Source organism: Mixophyes fleayi, chromosome 2 (assembly GCF_038048845.1).
Source record: "Mixophyes fleayi isolate aMixFle1 chromosome 2, aMixFle1.hap1, whole genome shotgun sequence".
Taxonomy (NCBI): Eukaryota; Metazoa; Chordata; class Amphibia; order Anura; family Limnodynastidae; genus Mixophyes; species Mixophyes fleayi.
The window spans coordinates 342,246,822-342,269,939 of record NC_134403.1 but is presented as its reverse complement, the minus strand read 5'-3'; the positions used below and the strand labels follow the sequence as shown (position 1 = coordinate 342,269,939).

The following is a 23,118-nucleotide window of genomic DNA, read 5'->3' as shown; positions in this document are numbered from 1 at the left end:
AGTGCCTGGAAAAGGGCGCAGTCGGCCCCTTAGAGTGGACACAAAAACAACAGCTTTCAAAAACAGGGAGGTTATGTGGTTTCTCTAGAAAAAAGGTACAGGCGACAACTTTGATGTATTTGCTGTATAGGTCTAGTGATTGCAGTATTTTGTGGCGGTAATGGGTTGTAATGGTTAGAATGCGTTCTATGCTAGTGATTGATATATCCAGCAGTGTTGGGTGCCTGTGAGTACTATGCACATGGCGGCTGCTTAGGTGAATAAAATATCTCATTTAATAAAAATACATCAACCTTACCACTGCTGTGGTTACTGTCTAACTTAACCTCAGATCAACTCTCGTCCACATTATTGTGAATTCCATGCCCGGTACTGTCAGACCATGTTATTATTACATTATTCAACAGATCATAGTAGTTATCTTTCAAAAGTGACAAATATCCTACTGTTAAAATCCATTAAACAAAAAGCATTATTATGGATGAGAACCTGAGTGCCACGCTGTGTGGCATTTCCATTTGGTTTGGAGAGCTGCTGTTCTTTATTGCTCAAAATACAGTTTACAGTTACCTGTTTTGTAGTAGAGGGGAAAAAAATGACACCTCAAAACACAGTGTTACAAGCAAATTGTACTTCTGAACTCATTGCTTCTGCTACTTTCTTCCCAGCACAGTATTATATGAAATGCTTGGGGCTTGGTAAACAATGTTATTATTTACATTGGAATATGGGGTGTCATGCAAAATAAACAAGCAGCCAATAGTCACATTTGACATTGCTTCTTCATTGTCGTAGGCTTTGTTCTCCATGTTTTGTTAATGGCTGTATAATTTCATAATAGTTAATAAATAATGATATGAGCTACCTAAAGGCAACCAACAATATATATGCTGTGTGCAAACAACAAGACTACAGATTTATCGGAGAGTGTGTGTGTATATTCCAGATAAGGTGCTTTTCAGTTATTTGCAGCACCTAAAATATCTTAAAAAAATGTCAATTTACATTTGAAAATCACTCGTCTTTCCCCAGAGGTAAAAGATCTGGAATTAAAGGCAGCGCAAAACTATGATAATGGAATGGATGTTGCAAATTGTGTATTGGGTGCTGTGTAATATTTGAGCTGATACAAATATAAGTTTGAAATTTCAAAAGGAGCGCAAATCACCTCTAGATTATTGGTAAAGGTCATTATGACAAGGTGGATATGATGATACATATGATCCACTTCTTCATAATAACCTTTACCGATAATCTAGAGGTGATTTGCGCTCCTTTTGAGATTTCTATACATTATTTATATAGGAGCAGCAATCGCATCTAAAATTTAAAAGCGCCTACCATCAATTGGTATCACTAATATAAGTTTGATCTATAGGTTTGTAGATAGGGTGTAATAAACAGGAGGTGGGTGTAGTATAATATGTGTCTATCTGACATACTTGTGTGTCACATTATAAGCGAAGAAAGTGGGTGGCACACTATAGTGTGTGGGGTTTAGTGTCGTGTTTAGAGGTATTAGTACATGGAGTATAAACCTTTGTGTAATGTGTGGGAATTAGTAGAATAGTTATGTATTAGAGCAGGGTTGGCCAACCCGTGGCCCACGGGCCACATGCGGCCCAGCACGCTTGTAAATGTGGCCCAGAAGGAGTTTTGGTTGTGGCAAGGGGGCAGCACTGTTAATGGAAAAAAAAATCATGCAAAAAAAAGAAAAGAAAATACTTACCTTGCTGTCACGTCAGCTGGTACTCCGGCTCCCTCCCTTGTCTCCTCCTCCGTGTGGTGCTCGTAGTGAATGTCGGGTGTGATGTCATCACGCCCAACATCCATTGTGGAGCGCAGCACAGAGGAGTCACCCGCGCGAGAAGAACAATCAGCAGCACAGAATTGGAGAAAAGAAGAGAAGAGGACAGGAGAACAAGCCGATTAAAAGGTATGTTAAGGGGGATTTTTTTTATTATTTCAAGGGACACTGACCAATGAATAAAAGTCACCTGGTCCTTGAGCATCATGGACCTTATCTCCCTGCTATATACTTCTACTTGTAATACTAATGGGGCATTTTATATTATTCTCTTTGGCCCATTATAAGTTGTTATCCCTTAACTAACATAGAGGTGTAATTAGCAAAACAGTTCACAATCTGGGGTCACAGTGATGTATATGTCAGGTACCGCAGGCCTGGTCAGGGCACCCTGATATACAATGCCTGGCTTAAATGCACTTTATTGATATTGCATCGAAACAATACAAAAAGTGATTATAGTATAATAACTAGATAGGATTTTTTGAACAGGGCAAGTGAAAGGTAAGTATAGGGGGATTTGAAAAAAAAGTGATAATATATATATATATATAACTTTTTTTTCTCATATATATATATATATATATATATATATATATATATATATATATGTTAACTATGTTTTCTATGGTTTTTTGGATGATCAGCTATCGTTATAGTTAGTGTATCTTATGTGCGGCCCAAACCAACTCGTCGTCTTCCAATGTGGCCCAGGGAAGCTAGAAGGTTGGACACCCCTGTATTAGAGGGTTGTCATTTGTCGTGGTGTAGGGACATCACATATTGATTTAAGTACTGGAAGTGTGGTAGGGAAGGTAGAATGTACAGGAAGCCGGAGTGTAAGGGAGGAAGTTGAAAACTGGAAAGCACATAAGTGAGTAATTGCCATGTAGCTACTCTCTGGCTAGGTAAATTGTGAGGCCCCTCTGCTAATGTCATACAATTGTGTAATTCATAGGGATGCGTTCTGATTTTCCTTAACTAAAGCACCATGAAAAAGTTTTCGGCCTCCACTCCAAAACACATTTTTCAAATTTTTTTTGCTGCAGAATTTTTAATGTCAAATAGGTTGAAATAGGATTTTTTGGCAAAGTTTTGGGAATAAAAATAAATATTCTAAAAGGTTTCCACAAATCTACAGAGCATGCATACCGTTTGCAATTGCAACAGTAAAATGCATAACTTCAAAATTCACACAATCTATTCATTGACTCCACCTGTGTAAGACGTTAGTGCAGTGATGGCTAACCTGTGACACTCCAGGTGTTGCAAAACTACAAGCCCCAGCATGCTTTGCCAGCTATCAGCTAGCTATCTACTGGTAAAGCATGCTGGGGCTTGTAGTTTCACAACACCTGGAGTGTCACAGGTTAGCCATCACTGCGTTAGTGGATCATCTGTTAATTCTTTTTAAAAAGATTAAAATTTAGCAGAAAGTATTGTGGTCTAATAAGACTAAAGTGCAACCCTTTGGCCTGGAGTGCTAGAAGCTATGTATGGCTCCAATCAAACGCTGCACATTAGCCTGGAAACATCATCCTCATCATAAAGACTAGCAGTGGTAGCATTGCAGCATAGGGATGTTTAATAGCAGTAGAGACTTGTCAGGATCAATGGAGAGATGAATGGTGCACATTATAGACACATCCTGAACACAAACCTGCTATCCTCAGTCAAACAGCCCAATCTGGGGAAGAAGTTTGTCCTTCAATGGAGCAATGATACAAAAGATATTGAGCAAGACTGGAGTGTCTTAAAGTGAGGATATTGTGTGTTTGAGTCCTGACCTTTGTCTCATCACTAATCTTTAGCGAAATCTCTTGCTGTGCATCCCATGTTCCCAACTAACCTGACCCAACGTGAACAATTTTCGAGGAGGAATGGGCAAATATTGCCCCATCTCGGTGTTCAAAGTCAATAGAAATGTACCCAAAAAGACTACTTGCTGTGGTAGCTGCAGGGCATAGTTCAACTAAGTATTGACCGAGTAGGATGAATACTTTTAACTGCTGATATTTTTTTTTTTTCCTAAATATCTGCTACTTTATGGTTCACTATTATCATTCTCTGTGAAAGATGAATGTGAGATCCACAAACAACAAAATCCCATCCAAAGAATGTATATGCAAATTGTGAGATTATTAAATGTGGAAAAAAAGGGATTTGGGGTAATTTTTGATTCAAGGCGCTGTATATAATTTAACAATAAATGTGCTTTTTTTTTGTATTCAATCTACATTTGTTTTATTCATGAATATATTTTTCCTTGCCTAGCAATCATTTTGTTCCTTTACTTTTATTAGCTTTAGAGGAGGGATGATGAATGGATGATATAACTCTTTGACCTTTAATTTTTGATATTACATGACAACAGAAAAGTATAACTTACATATGATCATAAGGAATTCTATTCTTGCTTCTATTCTAACCCCCCTCTCTCAGGGGAAATGATTATCAACATAGATTTAGTAAAATGAAACTGTCATTGGCATATTTTTATACTGATGTACTCTGTACTTTTTTTTGCAATAGGTATAATTGTTGAATTCCTGAAAATTTCAGTTATGAATATTTTATATACACATATCAGGTCGCTAAGTGTCATTAAGGGGCTTATTTATGAATGGCCACATATGCCCCCTGTTAATTATCATCCCTTATTGCAATTATAAAGGATGACATTACGCTGCCATTTATTATAAAATCATCTCGGGAAAACACAAGCTCCATTTTCATTAGTTAATGGAGTGGAGAGCAGGAATCCTGGATGGAGAAGGATCCGAAGATTCCTTTCCTGCAATCCTTTCCCCATAGAGCTGAACGGTTAGCGTTAGCCATTGGGGTTGAGCTTGGTAACCAGACCGCAGTCCCCAATGAAAATTATGGGGGCAGCATGGTTGGCTAAGTGGTTAGCACTTCTGCCTCACATCACTGGGGTCATGAGTCCAATTCCCGACCATGGCCTTATCTGTGTGGAGTTTGCATGTTCTCCCTGTGTGGGTTTTCTCGGGTGCTCCCGTTTCCTCCCACACTCCAAAAACATTGACCCTAGTCTCTCTCTCTCTCCCTCTCTGTCTGTGTGTGTGTATGTTAGGGAATGTAGTCTGTAAGCTCCAATGGGGCAGGGACTGATGTGAGTGAGTTCTATGTACAGCACTGCGTAATTAGTGGCGCTATATAAATACATGATGATGATGATGATGTTGATGGGGACTGCAGTTTAATGCGATATCTATGATATCTCCTGCATAGGTCTTTGGTTAAATAGATGTGCTACTTTAAGCCATGGCTTAATCAATAGACCCCAACTACTGTTGTCCGTTCTGCTGTCTGGTAGGTGGTACCTATTGCAATGTCTTTGCATCACAGTCACGAATGATTCAGACAGGAAGCGCCATTTTTACATGTGTTGAGATGTGCTTACACTTCTATTACAAGAGGACTTACTAAATGCTATTTAACAGTATGTACAGTATATACAAGGATAACAAGAACTACCAGGTCCCCAGTGTCTCCCTCATGGCAGATGCTGGTGCTACATACTTATCATACAGGGTTTTGAAAGCGCGGATCAATTGGAAGTGATTGGTCCATGCAGTCACCCACAATAGCTCAGATTGGGCGGTAAAAGACCCATATGCCACAGCTGGGAGAGAAGACCAGGTACTTTGTCCGTTCCACCCCACCCGTAGCACCACTGTTTATAAAAGAATGCCACAATTTATCTAATTGTAAAGAAAATATCTGTCTACCTATAATTATTTTGTTCTGATATCTCTCTTCTATAGTGTGTGAGTGTGTACTTACATTCATACGCTTGTGGGAACATTGACCTGTTTACACATCAACACTGTGTGGACCTGAGTCGGAGTGGGGACTAAACTTGAGGCTAATCAATGCAGGGGACCTTGCTGATATGGAGGGCTGCACTGCTACAGTTGAAAACACTTGAAATTTCAGAAAGATATATGAGGCGAGAGTTGATCTCATCAGCTGCCTTGAAAACTCTTAAGGAGTCCAAGTGGAACATGCCTCAACTCTTACCTTTCATGGAACATGCACTTGTACCTCGATGAGAAGCAGCAGGCCTACCGAAGAGGTCTATCCACCGAGCCTACGGTTAACCACTGGGCATTACTTGCAAAAGTCACCCTGGCACAGGTTATCTTGTTCAATCGAATAGGGGAAGGGGAAGTTTCAAAAATGTTGCTCACTACCTTCTCCTCAAGAGATACTTCAGATCTCCATGAAGATGTGTCCCTAGCGTTTTATGAGGTTGAGAGGAAGCTCTGCCAGCACTTCACTCGCATTGAAATCCGAGGAAAACGAGGGAGAAAAGTCCTCATCCTGCTGTCACCAGCCATGCAAGCTGCAATGGAACTTTTAACAGAAAAGCGTGACAAATGTGGAGAGGATAGCCAAAATGTCTACATGTTTGCCAGACCAGCTGCCTTGTCACACTTTACAGGCTCCGATTGCATACGACTGTTTGCCCAATAGTGTTGGGCCAAGCATGTCCACACGCTGTTTTCAACAAAGCTTTAAAAGCACGTTGCCACTCTCTCGAAGGTCCTCAACCTAAACAACACAGAACTGGATCAGTTGACAGACTTCCTTAGGCACAACATCAGGGTGCACCGGCTGTATTACCACCTCCCAGAAGGTACCCTCCAACTCGCCAAGATCAGCAAACTGTTAATGGCTCTCGAGAGTGGCAGACTGGACTGAATTCAAAGGCAAGAATTTGGACGAGATGCACATTGATCCAGACGGTAAGTAAAAAATCTGGTGTCTGATGTATGCTTTTGACTTTGACCTTGGTCCAGCTATAGAGCAACAAGTCGGATGATGAGCAATCCCCCGTGACAGAGGGACAAGTGGCCAAGCGTTTAGTCGACACTTCCACATCAGAAGAGAGGCAGTGTATGGACCTGGCAATACGGGATCAGTTTCCAGCCATGGCTTCCACGGGTAGCTGAAGCACACATTTGCTAGGCTGAAGAACTTTGCCTTCTTGCTGTAATTTGCAGAACCATAATGGAGCATTCTACTTCCTTTTATGTGTCAAAGAAGTGCAGAGGAAATTCTGGGACAGAGAGGAGGTCCAGGTTGTGGAGAAACACCTGATGAGGTTTATACAGACATGCCGGATGCTCGGAAAGCGAGACTGTGTTGCAGGCCTCATGGCTGATCCATCCATACTGAAAGATCATAACTGGTCACGGGTGAAATTCTACATAAAGAACGGCATAAGAGCTTTAAAGAGGGGTCAAACTTGTTGAAATGATACACAGTGGTTGAACAGGGCTGTAACCTCCATGGCTAGGTGTCGGTATAAGCGGACATGCAGATGTACTCAGATGTTCAGAATACACAAAAATTTTCCTACCATTGTTATTATTTATAAATTTATGTATGCGGGAATGTGGATGTCCTCAGAGAGTCAAAATACATGGCACTTTCCCCATCTTGCAGTCCGTGTCAGTACTTTATGCTAAGTCACAGTGTAAATCTCATGTGGTAACTTTGGTGACAACCTGCTCCTACACATACCCCTATGATTGTTCTGTTGACAAGGCATTAGGGCATATATATATATATATATATATATATATATTTATATATATACATTATGTTGTGGAAAATGTAAGTGAATAAAATGTGGTAGTTTTATAATGAAGGCAGTAGGAGAAGTGAAGGTGTGGCATGCTACCATACTTGCCATCTTTAGAATGTTGGCCTCAGAGAGATCCTGGGGGGAGGGGCACGTGTGCCCCTTTTTGCCCCTGTCCCATGACGTAATAATGTAAACGCTTAATGGAGGCTCCAAATTCACTAGGAGGTGGGCAGATGCGGAATAATGCCCTACTCTCCCGGGAGTCCGGGAGACCTACCCAAAATTTGTGAGCCTCCCGAGTTGGCAAGTATGACATATACCAGCCAACACAAAGCACTCAATATACTAACAACTGTGTATTAGTTCAGTTACTTAAATTCTATCGCTTTCAGCTTTACACATATTAAACTGTTATATCTCCGAGATATTTTCTTTTTAATACCTCTGATATCAGGAGAATTTTGAATTGTGAAGACAATAGCTGCTGTTCATGTTGCTAATAATTAGGTGAGTGGTTTGACAGCTTTAAAGCAGACTGCCTAAAGTAACCCTGAAGGTTATTCTAATGTATAATTTATCTGTTGAGGGAAATAATTGAAGAGAAAATATACATGTATCATGTAGCACTAATATTTGAAAGTTTTATTATTTTCTCTCATAAGCTAAGTTGTGAAATTCTATTACCCAGGATAACCCTTTGAGGTGTTATTTTATGCCTCGTACCTCAGTGATGCCTCTAGGGAATTGATGGGCTGCATTATCATTGGTTCACACCACAAAATAGCCAGTGGTTCTTAGTCTTTGTTGAGATTGAAGTTCACAACAGACAGCATTGGGCTCATTCACAAGAGTGTGCTTCCTCCACATTTTACAGAATATTAAAAGAGAATAAACTACTTGCGTGTTTGAGTGTATTGTTCAGTTTTTCTTTGCTTAAGGCTACACACTGTGGAATTGCAGATACAAGTTATATGCTCACCAGAGGTAATTTACTTGACCTCAACGTGTGGACATCAAAAAGGGTACAGTATTTCAGGAGGCTCCTCCCCCTTCTTCTGCTGCAAGTATAAGAATATCATCTGGTATAATGGGGGAGTATGGCATGATATCACTAGAGGGTAATGAGGTCTAGATTGACCAAATACAGGGGCTGGCTAGCACATTTTAACATGGGAGCGAAACAAGGCTCATAAGTCTATTAGGAACATTTTAAAGAAAAAAAAATACAGATAGCCCAGTGACCCAGCCCAAGGTAGCCCACAATATGACCGATCCGGGGAACAGAAGCCCCCCAGCCCCAGACCAAACATTTAAGGTCAGACAATAATAATACATAAACACAGCTTGTACATCTCCTTTGACAGCATCCTCCTGGACAAAGACATTGTAGGTCTATATGCACCATGAAAAGAGAGGTGTATTTTCAAGTAGATTACTGTTTTCACTATATTGCAGATAAGCAACCATGGCCTGTTTTTGTAAACACACTTTGCTTCATGGAGATGTTGGTCTCAGTTGGCAAAGGTAGTGTAGCCCACTCTTGCAAGTTTGGGAACCTTGAATATCATCGTTACATGTCCCCTGAAGAATATATCTCATTTGTCAGCTCTACAATAACAACCCCTCCTTTGTTTCTCCAATTGCTTTGTTTAATGGTTTTATGGCTTGGTATTTTCTAAGGCAAAATAAATTATATGGTATTGCTTTGTATATGCATTCCCTTGTACCAGACACCATCAAGCAAAGAAAATGATTGAGGGTAGAGTGTCTTTAAAATAAAATAGGTCACTTATCATCCTGGTAGTGTCTTGTACCTCTTTACAAAATAAAATCCTCGGACTTCTAAAACTTAGAATTGTTTAAAGGCCTTTTAATTCTTTCAATAATTCATTCATTCTTTTATTCCAAATGCCCATTTTTTTTTATAGCGGGCCTATAAATTTAGTTGCTCCCAATGAGATATGTGAATGCAGCAAATTAGAACAAGTGAACTGTACACTAATTATGTTTATTACTGGTCTACTTTATGTTGTAGATTTGATTTCAGACTTTGATTCAAGTATGTTATTCCTATTAATGTCAATGAATTTCTGTTAAGCATGAATGGCTTTGGTGCTTAAGGGATGTTGTAGGTAATTCCCTGGCGTTCTATGCATTGATGATTGAGGTCTTTTTCTTAATAAGATGCTGGATAGTAAACGTTTCGAGAAATTACCTTTTTACATGCATTGCAGATAAGCCGTTGACTCATAACTCCCAATCATTTAATCCGCATTATGGAAAAGTGATACAATTATTCCAGTGGTTGAAATTATATCCGACCATTTCTTGTCAATAATAATCAAAGGAAATGAGGTATTCAATGTTTAATTGGTAAAACGTATAAGAATATCACACATTTTAATACATTTGATAATGCTAAATCACCAACATATTTTTGTTTATTTGTAATAGTATCTTGGTTAAGCTTTGTACAGACATGTATAAATGTCATATAAAATTTTAAAAAGTCTGAAATATGGATAATATTGACATTATTTTGGGAGTATTAGATAATGCAAACATCATTTGGATCCATCTGAGGGTAGTTTTCAACCAAACTGGAAAATTAGTGACACGTGTGGCCCCCAAAACAATTGCTTCCACTGATCAATAGCCAATCCAGTTGATAGAAAAGAACAGAAAATATTTTTCTCCAATAATCAAATTGGCCTGTTATTGTTCAACAAGAAACATGCGACATATATGTTTCATTCACCCTTCTGCCCACCAAATTGCAAGAGTTTTTGGAGTGTGGGAGGAAACCGGAGCACCTGGAGGAAACCCACGCAAACATGGGGAGAACATACAAACTCCTCACAGATAAGGCCATGGTCAGGGAATCGAACTCATGGCCCCAGTGCTGTGAGGCAGAAGTGCTAACCACTAAGCCGCCGTGCTGCCCCATATATTCCTTATAGAAAAAATAATTGATCAAAGGAATAATCACATCCATACAAGTTTGGGAAGATCACTGTGCAACTGCATGAACAGATCAGCTTGCTTGAGCAAATATGCCAAATGTGGCTATTTTTAGAATCTGGAGGACCTAGAAATATCATACAATTAAAAAACATAAGTACATTTGGTATCAATTTAATCAGATAATCCTAAGCAAAGATTGAAGCCATATATATATATATATATATATATATATATATATATATATATATATATAATATATTTGATATATTCCAGAAGGGATTATTGGTATATTTTTAGGCAATGAATAGAAATGTTCTTGGACAGAAGAGCAATTAATTGGTTGTAAAATGGAGTAGCTTAACAGCACTCCCTTTTCCAGTGAGGTCACAAAGGAGGGAGGTTTGGAAAAGGAAAAAAATATTTTCTGGGGTATTATCCTACTGTAGAGGAAGTTGTGTTGTGTTTCTATTTTATTTTAAAACCTATATAAGAATATAAGAATTCTTACAGATAGTCTTTGTAATGCTACATTTGTGCAGGGAATTGATTAGCTCACAGTAACTTTGCTAAATTGCACTACAAATCTGGGTAGAACTGAAGCCTTCATTGTGTGTAAGTGTCAACTCTTAAGCTAAATCTTTGTGGTAGCAGAGTTTTGTTTTAATATCGAGCGTCAGATCGTTTTTTGGTGTTTTAAGATTTTTAAACAGACAAGATAGTTTTGTTTTGATTAACCCTTTCACCCATCCATGCCACTCCTGCTCAGGTTGGGTCTCAATAAATCATGTTATGAACTTTATTTTACCGATAACTTGCATTTTTTGTTTTAATGTATCAGAAAGTGAAATTAGTACAAAGATGACCAGGTTAATTAGCCCAAAGACCCAAAGTCATTGGTGTAGTGAATGTTTAGAAGTTATAATTGTACTGATTTCTAGTTTTGCTTATTAACAGGCCAAAATGTGTCCCATATTTACTGTTTCTAAATGAGCCATGCTGGCTATTTTATCAAAAATAACAATAACAGTTTATAACATTGTCAATTTAGCTAATTGTTTTCTTTAGGGGACCTAGAATGATGTATTTAATGGGTTCTTAAATGCAAAGTACATAACTACTGACACAGAATGAAACACAATGTTAAACTGCTTCTATGTATCCATTTTATTGTCAGTGACCCCTTTTAATTCAATAAGATAAGTATTTCATATAGTTGTATATCTTTCAGCCCTTAGGGACAACAGGATTGAGCTGGTTCGAGCATCTTGGCATGAACTGAGTATCAGCATTAGTGACGTCTCTCTGTCAGATGAAGGACAGTACACCTGCTCCCTATTTACTATGCCCGTTAAAACTTCCAAGGCTTTCCTAACTGTTCTGGGTAAGTACAAGCACCTCTAATCATGTTATACAGTCATAGATACATAGACTATTCAGTAAAACTCATTTAAAAGTCTTGATTGCTATTATTATAGTTGTGTGTTTTTATTCAGTTCATTGTTAAATAACTTTGATGTAAAGTGCTGTCCATCTCCTCATAACCCTTCAAAAAATAACCTAACAAATAATTTTGCAAATATGATCACTAACCTGATTGGCATGGTTTTCTAACTACAGATGTCTGCGAAAGATCATTGGCTCTGCTAATGCTTCCCCTGGCTGCCAGGGTCAGCCATGTGTATAGTAAGTCAGAGAATTTGAATACAGTGGTGTCCCCCTCCACTATGTTCTTACCCTAAATGACAGTGCCAGTGATATTACTTACCTTCAATATCAATGGAACCTTGAAGCGTCCTGATGTGACACTGTTGAACTTATATATAAACATCATCATGATTTATTTATATAGCGCCACTGATTCCGCAGTGCTGTACAGAGAACTCACTCACATCAGTCCCTGTCCCTTTGGAGCTTACAGTCTAAATTCCCTAACACAGACACACACAGACCGAGAGGGAGTGAGAGACTAGGGTCAATTTTAATAGCAGCCAATTAACCTAGTAGTATGTTTTTGGAGTGTGGGGGGAAACCGGAGCACCCGGAGCAAACCCACGCAAACACAGGGAGAACATACAAACTCCACACAGATAAGGTCATGGTCGGGAATTGAACTCATGACCCCAGTGCTGTGAGGCAGAAGTGCTAACCACGAAGTCACCGTGCAGCCCTAAACACATACACACTGTTGATGATAGCTTGCATGTGCTGGGCCCTAGAATTGGTAATTTTCCTTATGACTAGTTGTTAAAAAAATGATAGATTTTATGTGTCACTTGTCTGGTCTTTCGAGACAGCATTACATTTAAAAAAATAATAAAGCATGTTGTTGCATCAATTATTATGAGAAAAGGGGATTTAGATTCAAGTTCTTTGCTTTATTGGGGTAGACAAAGCTCCCCCCCCCCCGCCGTATAAAAGGGCTTGAATTCTCCGCCGACTCTGCAGTCACTGAGATCGGGTGGTTCTTATATAACCTTTACTAATCACAATTAAATATTGCGTAATGATTTTCAGCCTTTTCAGAACTTCTTGTATGGTCAGGATAACAGAACTAAAACAAGTTTATTTCCATGTGTGCCTTACCTGGATAGTGTACCACCAACAGTACAATCCATAACAACCTGACATCATTTGCACTAACAGTCATAGCAACAGACTAGGTAGATGATAGCAAGAATCTGATTGGTTGATATGAGCAACACCTCCACTTTTCCTTTTTTGGGAGCTTTAGTAAATCTACTCCATAGAGTAGAAAATTTGATTAGTTGTGTCAAGCCTGGAGACCTATTATATTACTGCAATAGTGACACAACACATATACAGCCTAAGTTAGGCCCTTTATAGGGGAGAGTAGAAAATACATTGAGCACAGGTACAATCCTAAACACAGAAATATATCAGAAGACGAAAAACAGCCCATATAAACTCATTAATTTATATATTTGGAAAATATGTGTACATGTAAAGCATTACAGTTATAGCCAACAAATATGTCGATCCCTGAAAATCCTGACTACACAATACCAGATTTGCAAAAGGTGCTCAAATAAAAATATGGCTCCTCTATTATGTGTAAATACCCCAATTTCCTGAGACATTTTCAGAAAAACACATGGGGCCTGATTCATTAAGGATCTTAACTTGAGAAACTTCTTATTTAAGTCTCCTGGACAAAACTATGTTACAATGCAAGGGGTGCAAATTAGTATTCTGTTTTGCACATAAGTTAAATACTGTCTGTTTTTTCATGTAGCACACAAATACTTGATAGCTTATTTATACACTGAAATTTAAAGTTGATATTTGTGTGCTACATGAAAAAACAGGCTGTATTTAACTTATGTGCAAAACAGAATACTAATTTGCACCCCTTGCATTGTAACATGGTTTTGTCCAGGAGACTTAAATAAGAAGTTTCTTAAGTTAAGATTCTTAATGAATCAGGCCCATGGTTCTCATCTAATTCTAAAATGACTATGTGCGTATTACACTAACAAATGGGCTTGAGGAAGCAATTATGCAACAACTCTGATAAGTACAGATGAAACACATTTGTTTGAGAATAGTGTATTTGTCAAAACTACCACAATATCCCAGAGCATGTCCCAGTAGCATACCTCCTAACCATCCTGATTTCAATGAGACCAAAATTTCTACAGGCGGGACAGAGCCCTTAATTCAGGTCTGTCCCGCCTGTGGAAATTTTTTTTCCCACCTGTGGGAATGTTGGGGAAAGCGAGACATCATTATTGGCAGCCCTCTGGGGGGTGTTACCACGCCCTCATTATAATGTACCCACGCCCCTTGTCCCGCTGTTGGAGATTTGCAAATTGGGAGGTATTTAGTAGTCTTGCCCAGTAACTTAATTCTCCTTAATCGCATGAATAAAAATATGAGGCGTATACCTTAAAATTATCCATTGATATAAGAAAGCCAGACATCCCTTTTCATATGTGCAGAGAATATTCATCTATACATTTGATAAGGTTTGGTGCTGCTACGTTTAAAATAAAGCTCTATAAAAAACAACAATCATAGCATTCTACATCGATAAAAATAATAGACTAACTAAGCCATTCAAATATATGCAATGCTATATTTAACATAAAGCCTCAGAGGGTGTTTTTAATGCCACTTATAAACACACTCGAATATAAGTGCTCTATATGTTAATTATATTTGTTATTTGTTCTCTAAGCAATGGGCTATTTTTTTTAGTTACAACTTTTTTTTTTTTCCCATTGTGTTTGTTTTCAATTGTGCGCAGGGGACAAAATTTTAGCTACAGCCTAGCCTAAACCTTTCAACTATATAGACAGGGTGGTCATAAAATTCTAAAATTAAGGAAAGTTTTACAGCCGCTCAATATTTTCCGGCTTAGTGTTTTTTTTTTCTCGTATGCTGTTATTTCAGCCGTCCACTGTTAGTTTTTGTTGCTTTATTGGGAGCACTTCACCATTTATACCTTATTCCCTAAATGATCTCTCCCTTCTTTTTCCTCTGAGGGTTTCTTTGACACTAAAAACGAAAGAGATTCATCGAGAAAGCCGCGAAATAACACTTAAACTCAACACTTTATGAGATTCATTGAAAGCCAGCAGCTGCATCAGAAGAAATTGCTATAGTTTATTGCAAACACGCCTATGTTCCTAACCTGTTATACAATTTTAAAGATTGATTTTTTTTTTTCCTTCGTCCACGAACTTCACTTATTTTAGAATACCATGCTCCTTCACTTAATAAGACTAATGCTGGATGCCAGTCATATTAAAGTTAATCCAGCTAGTGAATTGGTTTTGTGCATAGTATGTGAAAGCTGGCTTCTTTTTTAAGCCCCACTGAGACTATTTTACAAAAAATCTTTACAAGTTTGCCATTAAGGACAAAAACTACCCATTCTAAGCACCGTATTTCAGGATAATAACTTCCTCGGCTTAATGCTTTTCCATGGAGACCCATCTTTGGATCCAAAATATGAATGTCTAGATAAATCCTCTGTAGGAACTCGTGGTGAGGCATAATAAAAGCAAAGGTTTTCATATACAAAATGCTCACTATTAGGATATTTGATTATTAAAGTGATTTCTGCCTTACTTTTTTTCTCCCCAGCAATATATTTAAAGTGTTTGTTTGCCATTATTATTTGGTATGTCTTTTTTATTTTATCTTACTAATAAAATTAAAAATAAAGCTTTTGGGACTATTTGATGCTTAATATTTCCTTTTTTAATCTGTCTTTCTTAAGTATTTGAATTTGTATCTAAAAATATATTAAGCATTATAAATGTATGTTATAATGAATTGATGTTTATATTTCTTTCTTTTATTTTTTCACATTACATTTTTTTTCTTGACCTGTTTCATTCAGTAGACCATTCAAGTTTAGTATTTGTTTAACATTTAACATTTTAAATATGGATATACTTATTTACATTGCTTTAGGTGTTCCTGAAAAGCCGCACATCACAGGGTTTACATCCCCGGTCATGGAAGGAGAAATAATCCAATTGACGTGTAAAACATCTGGTAGTAAACCAGCTGCTGATATTAGATGGTTTAAAGGTGATCAAGAAATCACAGGTAAGAGGCAATCACACACTCAATGTCAAAATGTAAATTCATCATCAGCAGCAGCTATTTATACAGCGCCAATGCACCAATGGAGCTTACAGTCTAAATTCCCTAACACACACAGACCAAGAGAGATGAAGGTCAATTTAATAGAAGCCAATTAAATTGCTAGTATGTATTTGGAGTGTGGGAGGAAACTGGAGCACCTGCAGGAAACCCACGTAAACACAGGGAGAACATACAAACTCCACACAGATAAGGTCATGGTTGGGAATCGAACTAATGACCCCAGTGCTGTGAGGCAGAAGTGCTAACCACTAAGCCGCCATGCAGATAATTGTGAGAAACCTTCGTACACAGCTTTCAGTAACACAATGGATGATTTTTCGGAACTTTAAAAAACAAAGACTAATCTGTGCTGAAGCCTACTGCAGATGATTTCATGTGCTCATCTCCTCCAAATTTACCCCTAAAGCATGTTGTGTGTCTGGGTGTAAGCCTTTCTTGCACCACAGAATGGAAGCAGAAGCCGCCATCTCATGATTATTACAGCCGCTGGAGAGTTGGGTGAAATTAAAACGATTTGCAAGTTGTCAATGGGGAGTGCACTCAATGCAACATGTGATCCAATCTGTACTGACTCCTTGTATATCCATAACTGTATTTCACAGTGAACAAGGGATAACTGTTATGTAAGCCTCCTCGAGACGTTGTTGACTAAATGCATACCAGGGCGAGGGTTCCAAGGCTGCCATCAAGATATAACTTATTAAGACTAGGGTTATATGAAGACCCAGAAATTCCACTCATTGTGATTTATCTAAATTCTAGATCAATATTTTGTTTTATATTTTGTTCCTAAATTCTGTTTTGAAATTGGGATTCTGAGGATCCCAGTTTCGATTTTCCCACTTCCTATCAGCTTCCTACAATCTCTGTGGGAGCAGCAGGCAGCATAACACAGCGAATGAAAGAGAGGTACAAAAGTGCACAATTTAGGGGATTTCTTTGTGATGACTAGAGCAAAGTTGAAAATTTAGCACAAATCACTGAATGACCATTATGCAGCAGTGCAGTACTAGTGATACAATCGTTTCTTTCCACTTTTACTTTACCATTCCTTGGAATGGAATTTAGCACTTTATTTTTGCAGAATTTATAATCCCTATGTTAAGAGCTTGGATGACAGTAGCTAATTCATTCTTCTTTGTGTTGTAGTTGGGATAGGACTGGAAAGTATGCAAAAAGACAGACTAGATGGACGTATTCTGTGGAACAGTTTTTTAGATTTTGCTCATAGCTATACTACTTCTAGCAATGATAGTTAGCAGCCATAGCAATGGCTGGTTTGGAACTTTCCCATGAAGTTATAACAAACATTACGGAACGATGACTGAGAGCTCACAGTTTGCACTTCACAATTGTCACCAGGTGGCCTCTCCATTCATATCTTATTACAATAATTAACTTCACAAATACTGCAGGAGAAATACCTCTACACTGTCCACTATCTCAACTCCCTCTCTGAGCAAACTCCTTTCCCTGTGCAAACTCCTGCTTCTCCGCAAATGTGGTTAGTTTCCACCCCTACACTGCTGGCTCATTTTAGTCACTGGCAATTAACTATATTTTCCGTTGTACTTCATTTTTACCACTACTGGGACAATAGGTCTGCAAAAGAGTAGCTAAAGAAATTCCTTAATCACAGTTTGATAAAGGGAGTGATACAAAGTAATAAGTTTTATTATCATCTGTTCTTCCAACATGGACTTGACAGTCCATGATTACATGTGTTTGACCATACCTCTCAACCGTCCCGATTCCAGTACATACAATAAGGGCTATAATTAGAGAGGATGGACAGGATACATAGTTATAATGATAAGTGCAGTTAGTGTGGTGTAGAAATGAGCAAATTCTCGAAAATGATTGGCAAAATATTTAATTCCACATTTAGCCGCAACATTTTTCATGCTTAAATGTTCCAAGTCCCACCGCATCCGCACCACAGCAGAAAGAATTGATCGGTGTCATCCAAGCTCTGTTCCTAACTGCTAATTTAATATATAGTACAATTGGCATTGTGTGGAACAGTGGAGCCAAATTAAATTGGATGATCAGCAGGAGTTTGCATTTCTGCGTAGCTCAATGTGTTCAAAATTTTGGTGCAACTATTTTTTCATTTACATTTTACCCTTTATTTTAAATTTTTATTAGCTAATTACTGTGACACATAAGGGGGGAATATTTACTAAACTGCGGGTTTGAAAAATGGAAATGTTGCCTATAGCAACCAATCAGATTCTAGCTTCATTTATTTAGTGCATTCTAAAGAATGACATCTAGAATCTGATTGGTTGCTATAGGCAACATCCCCACTTTTTCAAACAACATCTCCATTTTTTCAAACCCGAACTTTAGTAAACATACCCCAAGGTGTAGTAATTTGCAATTTCCCTGGAAACATTAACAATCATGCCCTGATTTTGTCTTTTAAATATTTTCAAGATATCTATGATGCACACAGTGTTATATGTATTTGTTTAAGAAAAAACATAATTGGTAAATGTGCAAGGAAACATTTATGTGAACTGTGTCAAATTTGTTTGCTCACTCTAACATGTATTCCACACATGAGTGCATCATAAGTACACTGACAAAAGGGAAGTCACGGGTAGTGTCTTCATTCACGTTTCCTGTTTATCTGCTGAAGTGTTTAGTAATTTATACATGACTGTGACCTAATTCAGATTATATTTAGCAAAGGAGCTATGTCACAGGTCTAGGTATAGTCAATTTGCTTTAACTAGATTACTTTACACTAGTATCTTACTGTCTTTGCAGAGCTTATGTGTCCCTAGAGAGCCATTGTTTTTGTCTTTGTCACTAATCAGACTTCAGTGTTAATCATGTGTGACAATGATCTTCCTACACAACATATTGGAGGCAGAGTCCACTCCCATGTGGTCTGTCCAGTCTTCATTGATGTACATGCTAGGTCAATAGGCCCCCTTTATTTTGATCATAACTTAGACAGAAAGACTGCATTAATGATCTATTCCATATATATTAGATCTAGATTGCCTTTGTGTATTGCTCGGCATGTCTGGAGATTGTTCCTTTTCCTGGGATTAATGTAAGATATTATACCATGTGGGATGATAGTAAATAGGGTCATTATGTCACTTTGATCCGAAAAACAACCCGTGTTTCCAACACCCACTCAGGGTCACCTTTAGTGGGTTGTGAACCAGCAGCCTCTCTCTAAAACATAATATAACAATAATATTATACCAGATATTGTTGTTTTACCTTGGACACATTTGTATTGTTATCATAAATTGCAAATAATAAAGGACACTTTTAATGTCTTACAATAAGGCCTAATATCTCTTGTGTTTATACTCTTAATAATCAACCTTTCGGTGAACTTCTATCTGTTTTTTCTTTAATATAGGCGTGCAGAAATTACAAGAGAGAGATGGCAATGGAAAGACATTCACAGTTATTAGTGTTCTGGATTTTCGAGGGGATCGCAAAGATGATGGCGCCATTGTCAGGTGCAGAGTGGACCATGAATCCTTAAATGCAACACCTCAGATAGCCATGCAGCTCTTAGAAATTCACTGTAAGTACGGAGATACAATAAAATAATACTTATTAGAACGAATGGCTGCAATATAACTGCAGTGTTACCTGGCATTATTAGTTTTTTTTTATGAGTTGTATGGATTTTTGTCTCATTTGTGCTGTGTGTTTAGCTGTGATATCTGCTTAATACAGTACTTACTGACTGTTAGCAGCCTTTGTTCAAGAGATTAGAAACAGGGCAGCCGGGCGAAAGAAGTTGGACATTCAGTTTCATTAACCATTCTGCTTCACATGATGAGAAAGACTTAATGGAAAAGTGGAGATGTTGCCTACAGCAGCCAATCAGATTTTAGCCATCATTTTCTAGAATGTACTAGATAAATGATAGCTAGACTCTGATTGGTTGCTACGGACAACACCATTACATTTCCTGTTTATAAATTATAGTAAATCTACCCCTAAATGTTTAGGGGTCCAGCTGCAATCTCTGCAATTTAAATATCATTCTCTCCCTTGTAACCCTTTGGTGGGAGTCCCTCCACCACCCCGAGCCCTCCACTGTTACTGGGTGCGGGTGTTTCACTGCAAGCCAGAGCCCGGACAGGAGATGGCTGACAGAGCTGGCAGTGAAATCTGGGAGGAAGAGTCAAACTCCTGCTCAGCTTGTATAAAGTAAATATGGCTCCTGATTGAATGGAAGCTGCAGCCAAATCAGTTCCATTTACATACAGACAGAGAATGTTTCCTTTACAGGAACAGTGCGACCAGGCACCTGTCACTCAGCAAGGTGATTTCTGGTGTTCCCCTTTAACCACATAAAACATCCATTTTCATATAGATGGAATGGGCGGGGTCTCCGGTGTGCCATCCGGCGGGTGCTGCGGGCCACGGAACACTCTGGATCTCCTCAAAATCTGCTCCATCTGTAACTTATAACCTAGCAAGTAGATTTAAAAAACAGTCAAGTAAATCAAGTTCAAACTTTCATGCAATCTACCTGGTTAATTGAGAGGATGGCAAAACCATATTCCTAATATGACAATGTAAATTTAGCTTCACATGGGAAAAATGATTTCCTGACCCCCAAATCATTTGTGAATTTGTGAACTGTGAATCCTCTATTTAAGGGACACTAACCTATCATTTTTCTTACTTTGTATATTACCTGCCAGAATGTAAATGTGAAAAATGTGTTTTCATGCTCCATCTTTGGGTAAATATATTTCAGTGTGCAGAGGGCAGTCATGAGTGATCCACAGTGTTCACTGTTTCTCCCTCCCTTAGGTTAGGTACACACTGAAGAATTTTCCGACCGACGTGTTTTCTCAAACGATTGTACCTACGACTGAAAGTCCGATCAGTGTGACGAGTCATACATACACACTGACATGATTTACCTTCAGATCTGTGCTCTTCATCTGGTCCTTCATCTGGTCCTCTAGTCCTAAAAGAATGACAGTACAATATTCATTCATTCATCATTGTCACATTGATTAAAACCACTTTGTTATAACTATCCACATGTCCTAACGCATTTTGTTAGCTTGTGTGACTCTGAAACAAAACATTCTGTCTCAGAACGAACAAATGAATTATTCCTTCTACAGGAATATGTTAAATAGTAACAAATTCCTTGGATCAATCATTCTCCCAATATCCAATTCTGTTAGTGAATTAGGTAATACAATACAGATTATATACATAGGGCGCACGCCAGGATATGCATATAAATACAAAGTAGAAATAGTTTGGAGAAAAGTCCAAAAAAATAAAAAAAAAATCCTTTGGAATTATCTATTTCGTATATTTCTTCAGCCATGTATTTTCAATTTTCCAAACCAAATTCCATAGAAGTCAGCACAGCACATGTATATGATTTAATATAAAAACATGATAAAAACAAAATGACAAATATCAACCCAAGCCGCTCTCTTTAGAAAGCATATGTACTCCTACCAGAAATCGGAGTTACAGTCCGATCAGTAAAAGAAGTTAGATCTCGTGCCACATATACCAGATAGCCTCCTCTTCTTATGGTAGTAGTAATTGAGTTAGAAGAAATTTAAAACAAACTCAAGGATCAGCTCTGATCCTCGGGTCTTTCGCAAGGGCACAGCTTAACCCTCCTATAACTATAAGAAAGATGTATCGCTTCAGAGACCCCCACTCTACTCTGGCCTGTGCATTGGTTCAGCTGCCAGATTTAAGCTTTCAGTTCCACTGCTGTTGAAATAAGAAGTTAACTAAAACGGTTTTAAAGAAAAAAATCAACATTAAAAAAATTATTGATAAATTAAAATAAAAATTATATGTTAGCAACCATCCCCTCCAAGATATAGTATTTTTTTTCGCGGGGGGCAATAGCCCCTTTCAGTTCAGCTGTCACAATTGGAAAGAAGTATACACATACCACAGCAGATTGTATTTTGAGAATATTTTCATTTCATGAATGATTTACAGTATACTCCTTCGGACGGCTGCCTGCTGTGTACTTTAATAGGGATCCTGGGTATGTAGCATCAATGTCAGACAGTAAGATTAATCACCGGTAAAGCAATGCCCTCTGTTACAAACAGCCTCACTCAGGTATACACTGAGCACGGTGTCATTAATGCCCCTGGAGCTTGTTCAGGCAGCGCTGTGAGTGACCCGTCCAATCCTGAGAGCACAATAAACGGGGGGAAAACAAAACAAACTCTCTTTAAAAAGCACAATGTGACTAGCGCTGCCAGCCAGCAGGTTTATTAAAATTGCGTCCAAAGGTTTTATAAAATCCAACCTTTAAAGGCACAACAATCCAGTTTTTAAAACTTTCTCAGATCAATTGTCAATATTTAATGAAGATCTAAAGATATTTGTATAATCAAAGATGTGTAGAAAGATTTTTTGTTTTTTGTATATTTTGTTTGTTATAAGCACCATCATTCTATCTATTGTCATTCGATATAAGACCTTGCTATATTTGTGTGTGCTACACATTCCTGCTTCGCACCTCTATCTGCACCAGGCTCTTCCTATAAAGCTGACATAAACACTGTCTTATCAGGCTTTTGTTTGGAGGGAAGAGGGTGGAATAGAAAGGAGTAAGGCTGGGTACACACTGATGCGTTTTCATCCAATTATCGAAACATCGGTCGACGTACGACCGTTTGGTCGGAAGTTGGGTTAGTGTGTATAGTGACACGATGGTTGAGAGTCGTTCCAAAGTGCCGATCATCGTTTTATTTGGTTGGTCGTACTGTTTAATATTTTCCGTCCAATCCACCTAATGATCATGTAGTGTGTATGCACTCATGCTCACGATCTTCATAGAGTTTGCAGAGTCGGGCTCTTTTCAGCAGATGCTAGCGATGTAGAGAGTGCTGTAGAAGGAATAATTAATTTGTTCTTTCTGAGACAGAATGTTTCATTTCAAAGTCACAGAAGCTAATGAAATTCGTTAGGACATGTGGATGGTTATAACAAGGCGGTTTTAATCAATGTGACAATAATGAATGAATGCATATTGTGTTGTCACTCTTTGAGGACTAGAGGACCAGATGAAGAGCACATATCTGAAGGTAAATCG

General features: G+C 38.2%; 1 protein-coding gene across 3 annotated transcripts in view; it reads left to right on the top strand.

The window, feature by feature from the left end:
* The window catches only part of CADM2 (cell adhesion molecule 2), a 1,139,602-nt gene that overhangs the window by 942,245 nt on the left and 174,239 nt on the right, over positions 1-23,118 (top strand). For all 3 annotated transcript variants that reach the window (XM_075197070.1, XM_075197071.1, XM_075197069.1), the window contains 3 exons: positions 11,617-11,769; positions 15,831-15,968; positions 19,417-19,587. In XM_075197070.1, coding sequence (XP_075053171.1) covers positions 11,617-11,769; positions 15,831-15,968; positions 19,417-19,587 — 462 coding nt within the window. The remainder of the gene's footprint in view (positions 1-11,616; positions 11,770-15,830; positions 15,969-19,416; positions 19,588-23,118) is intronic.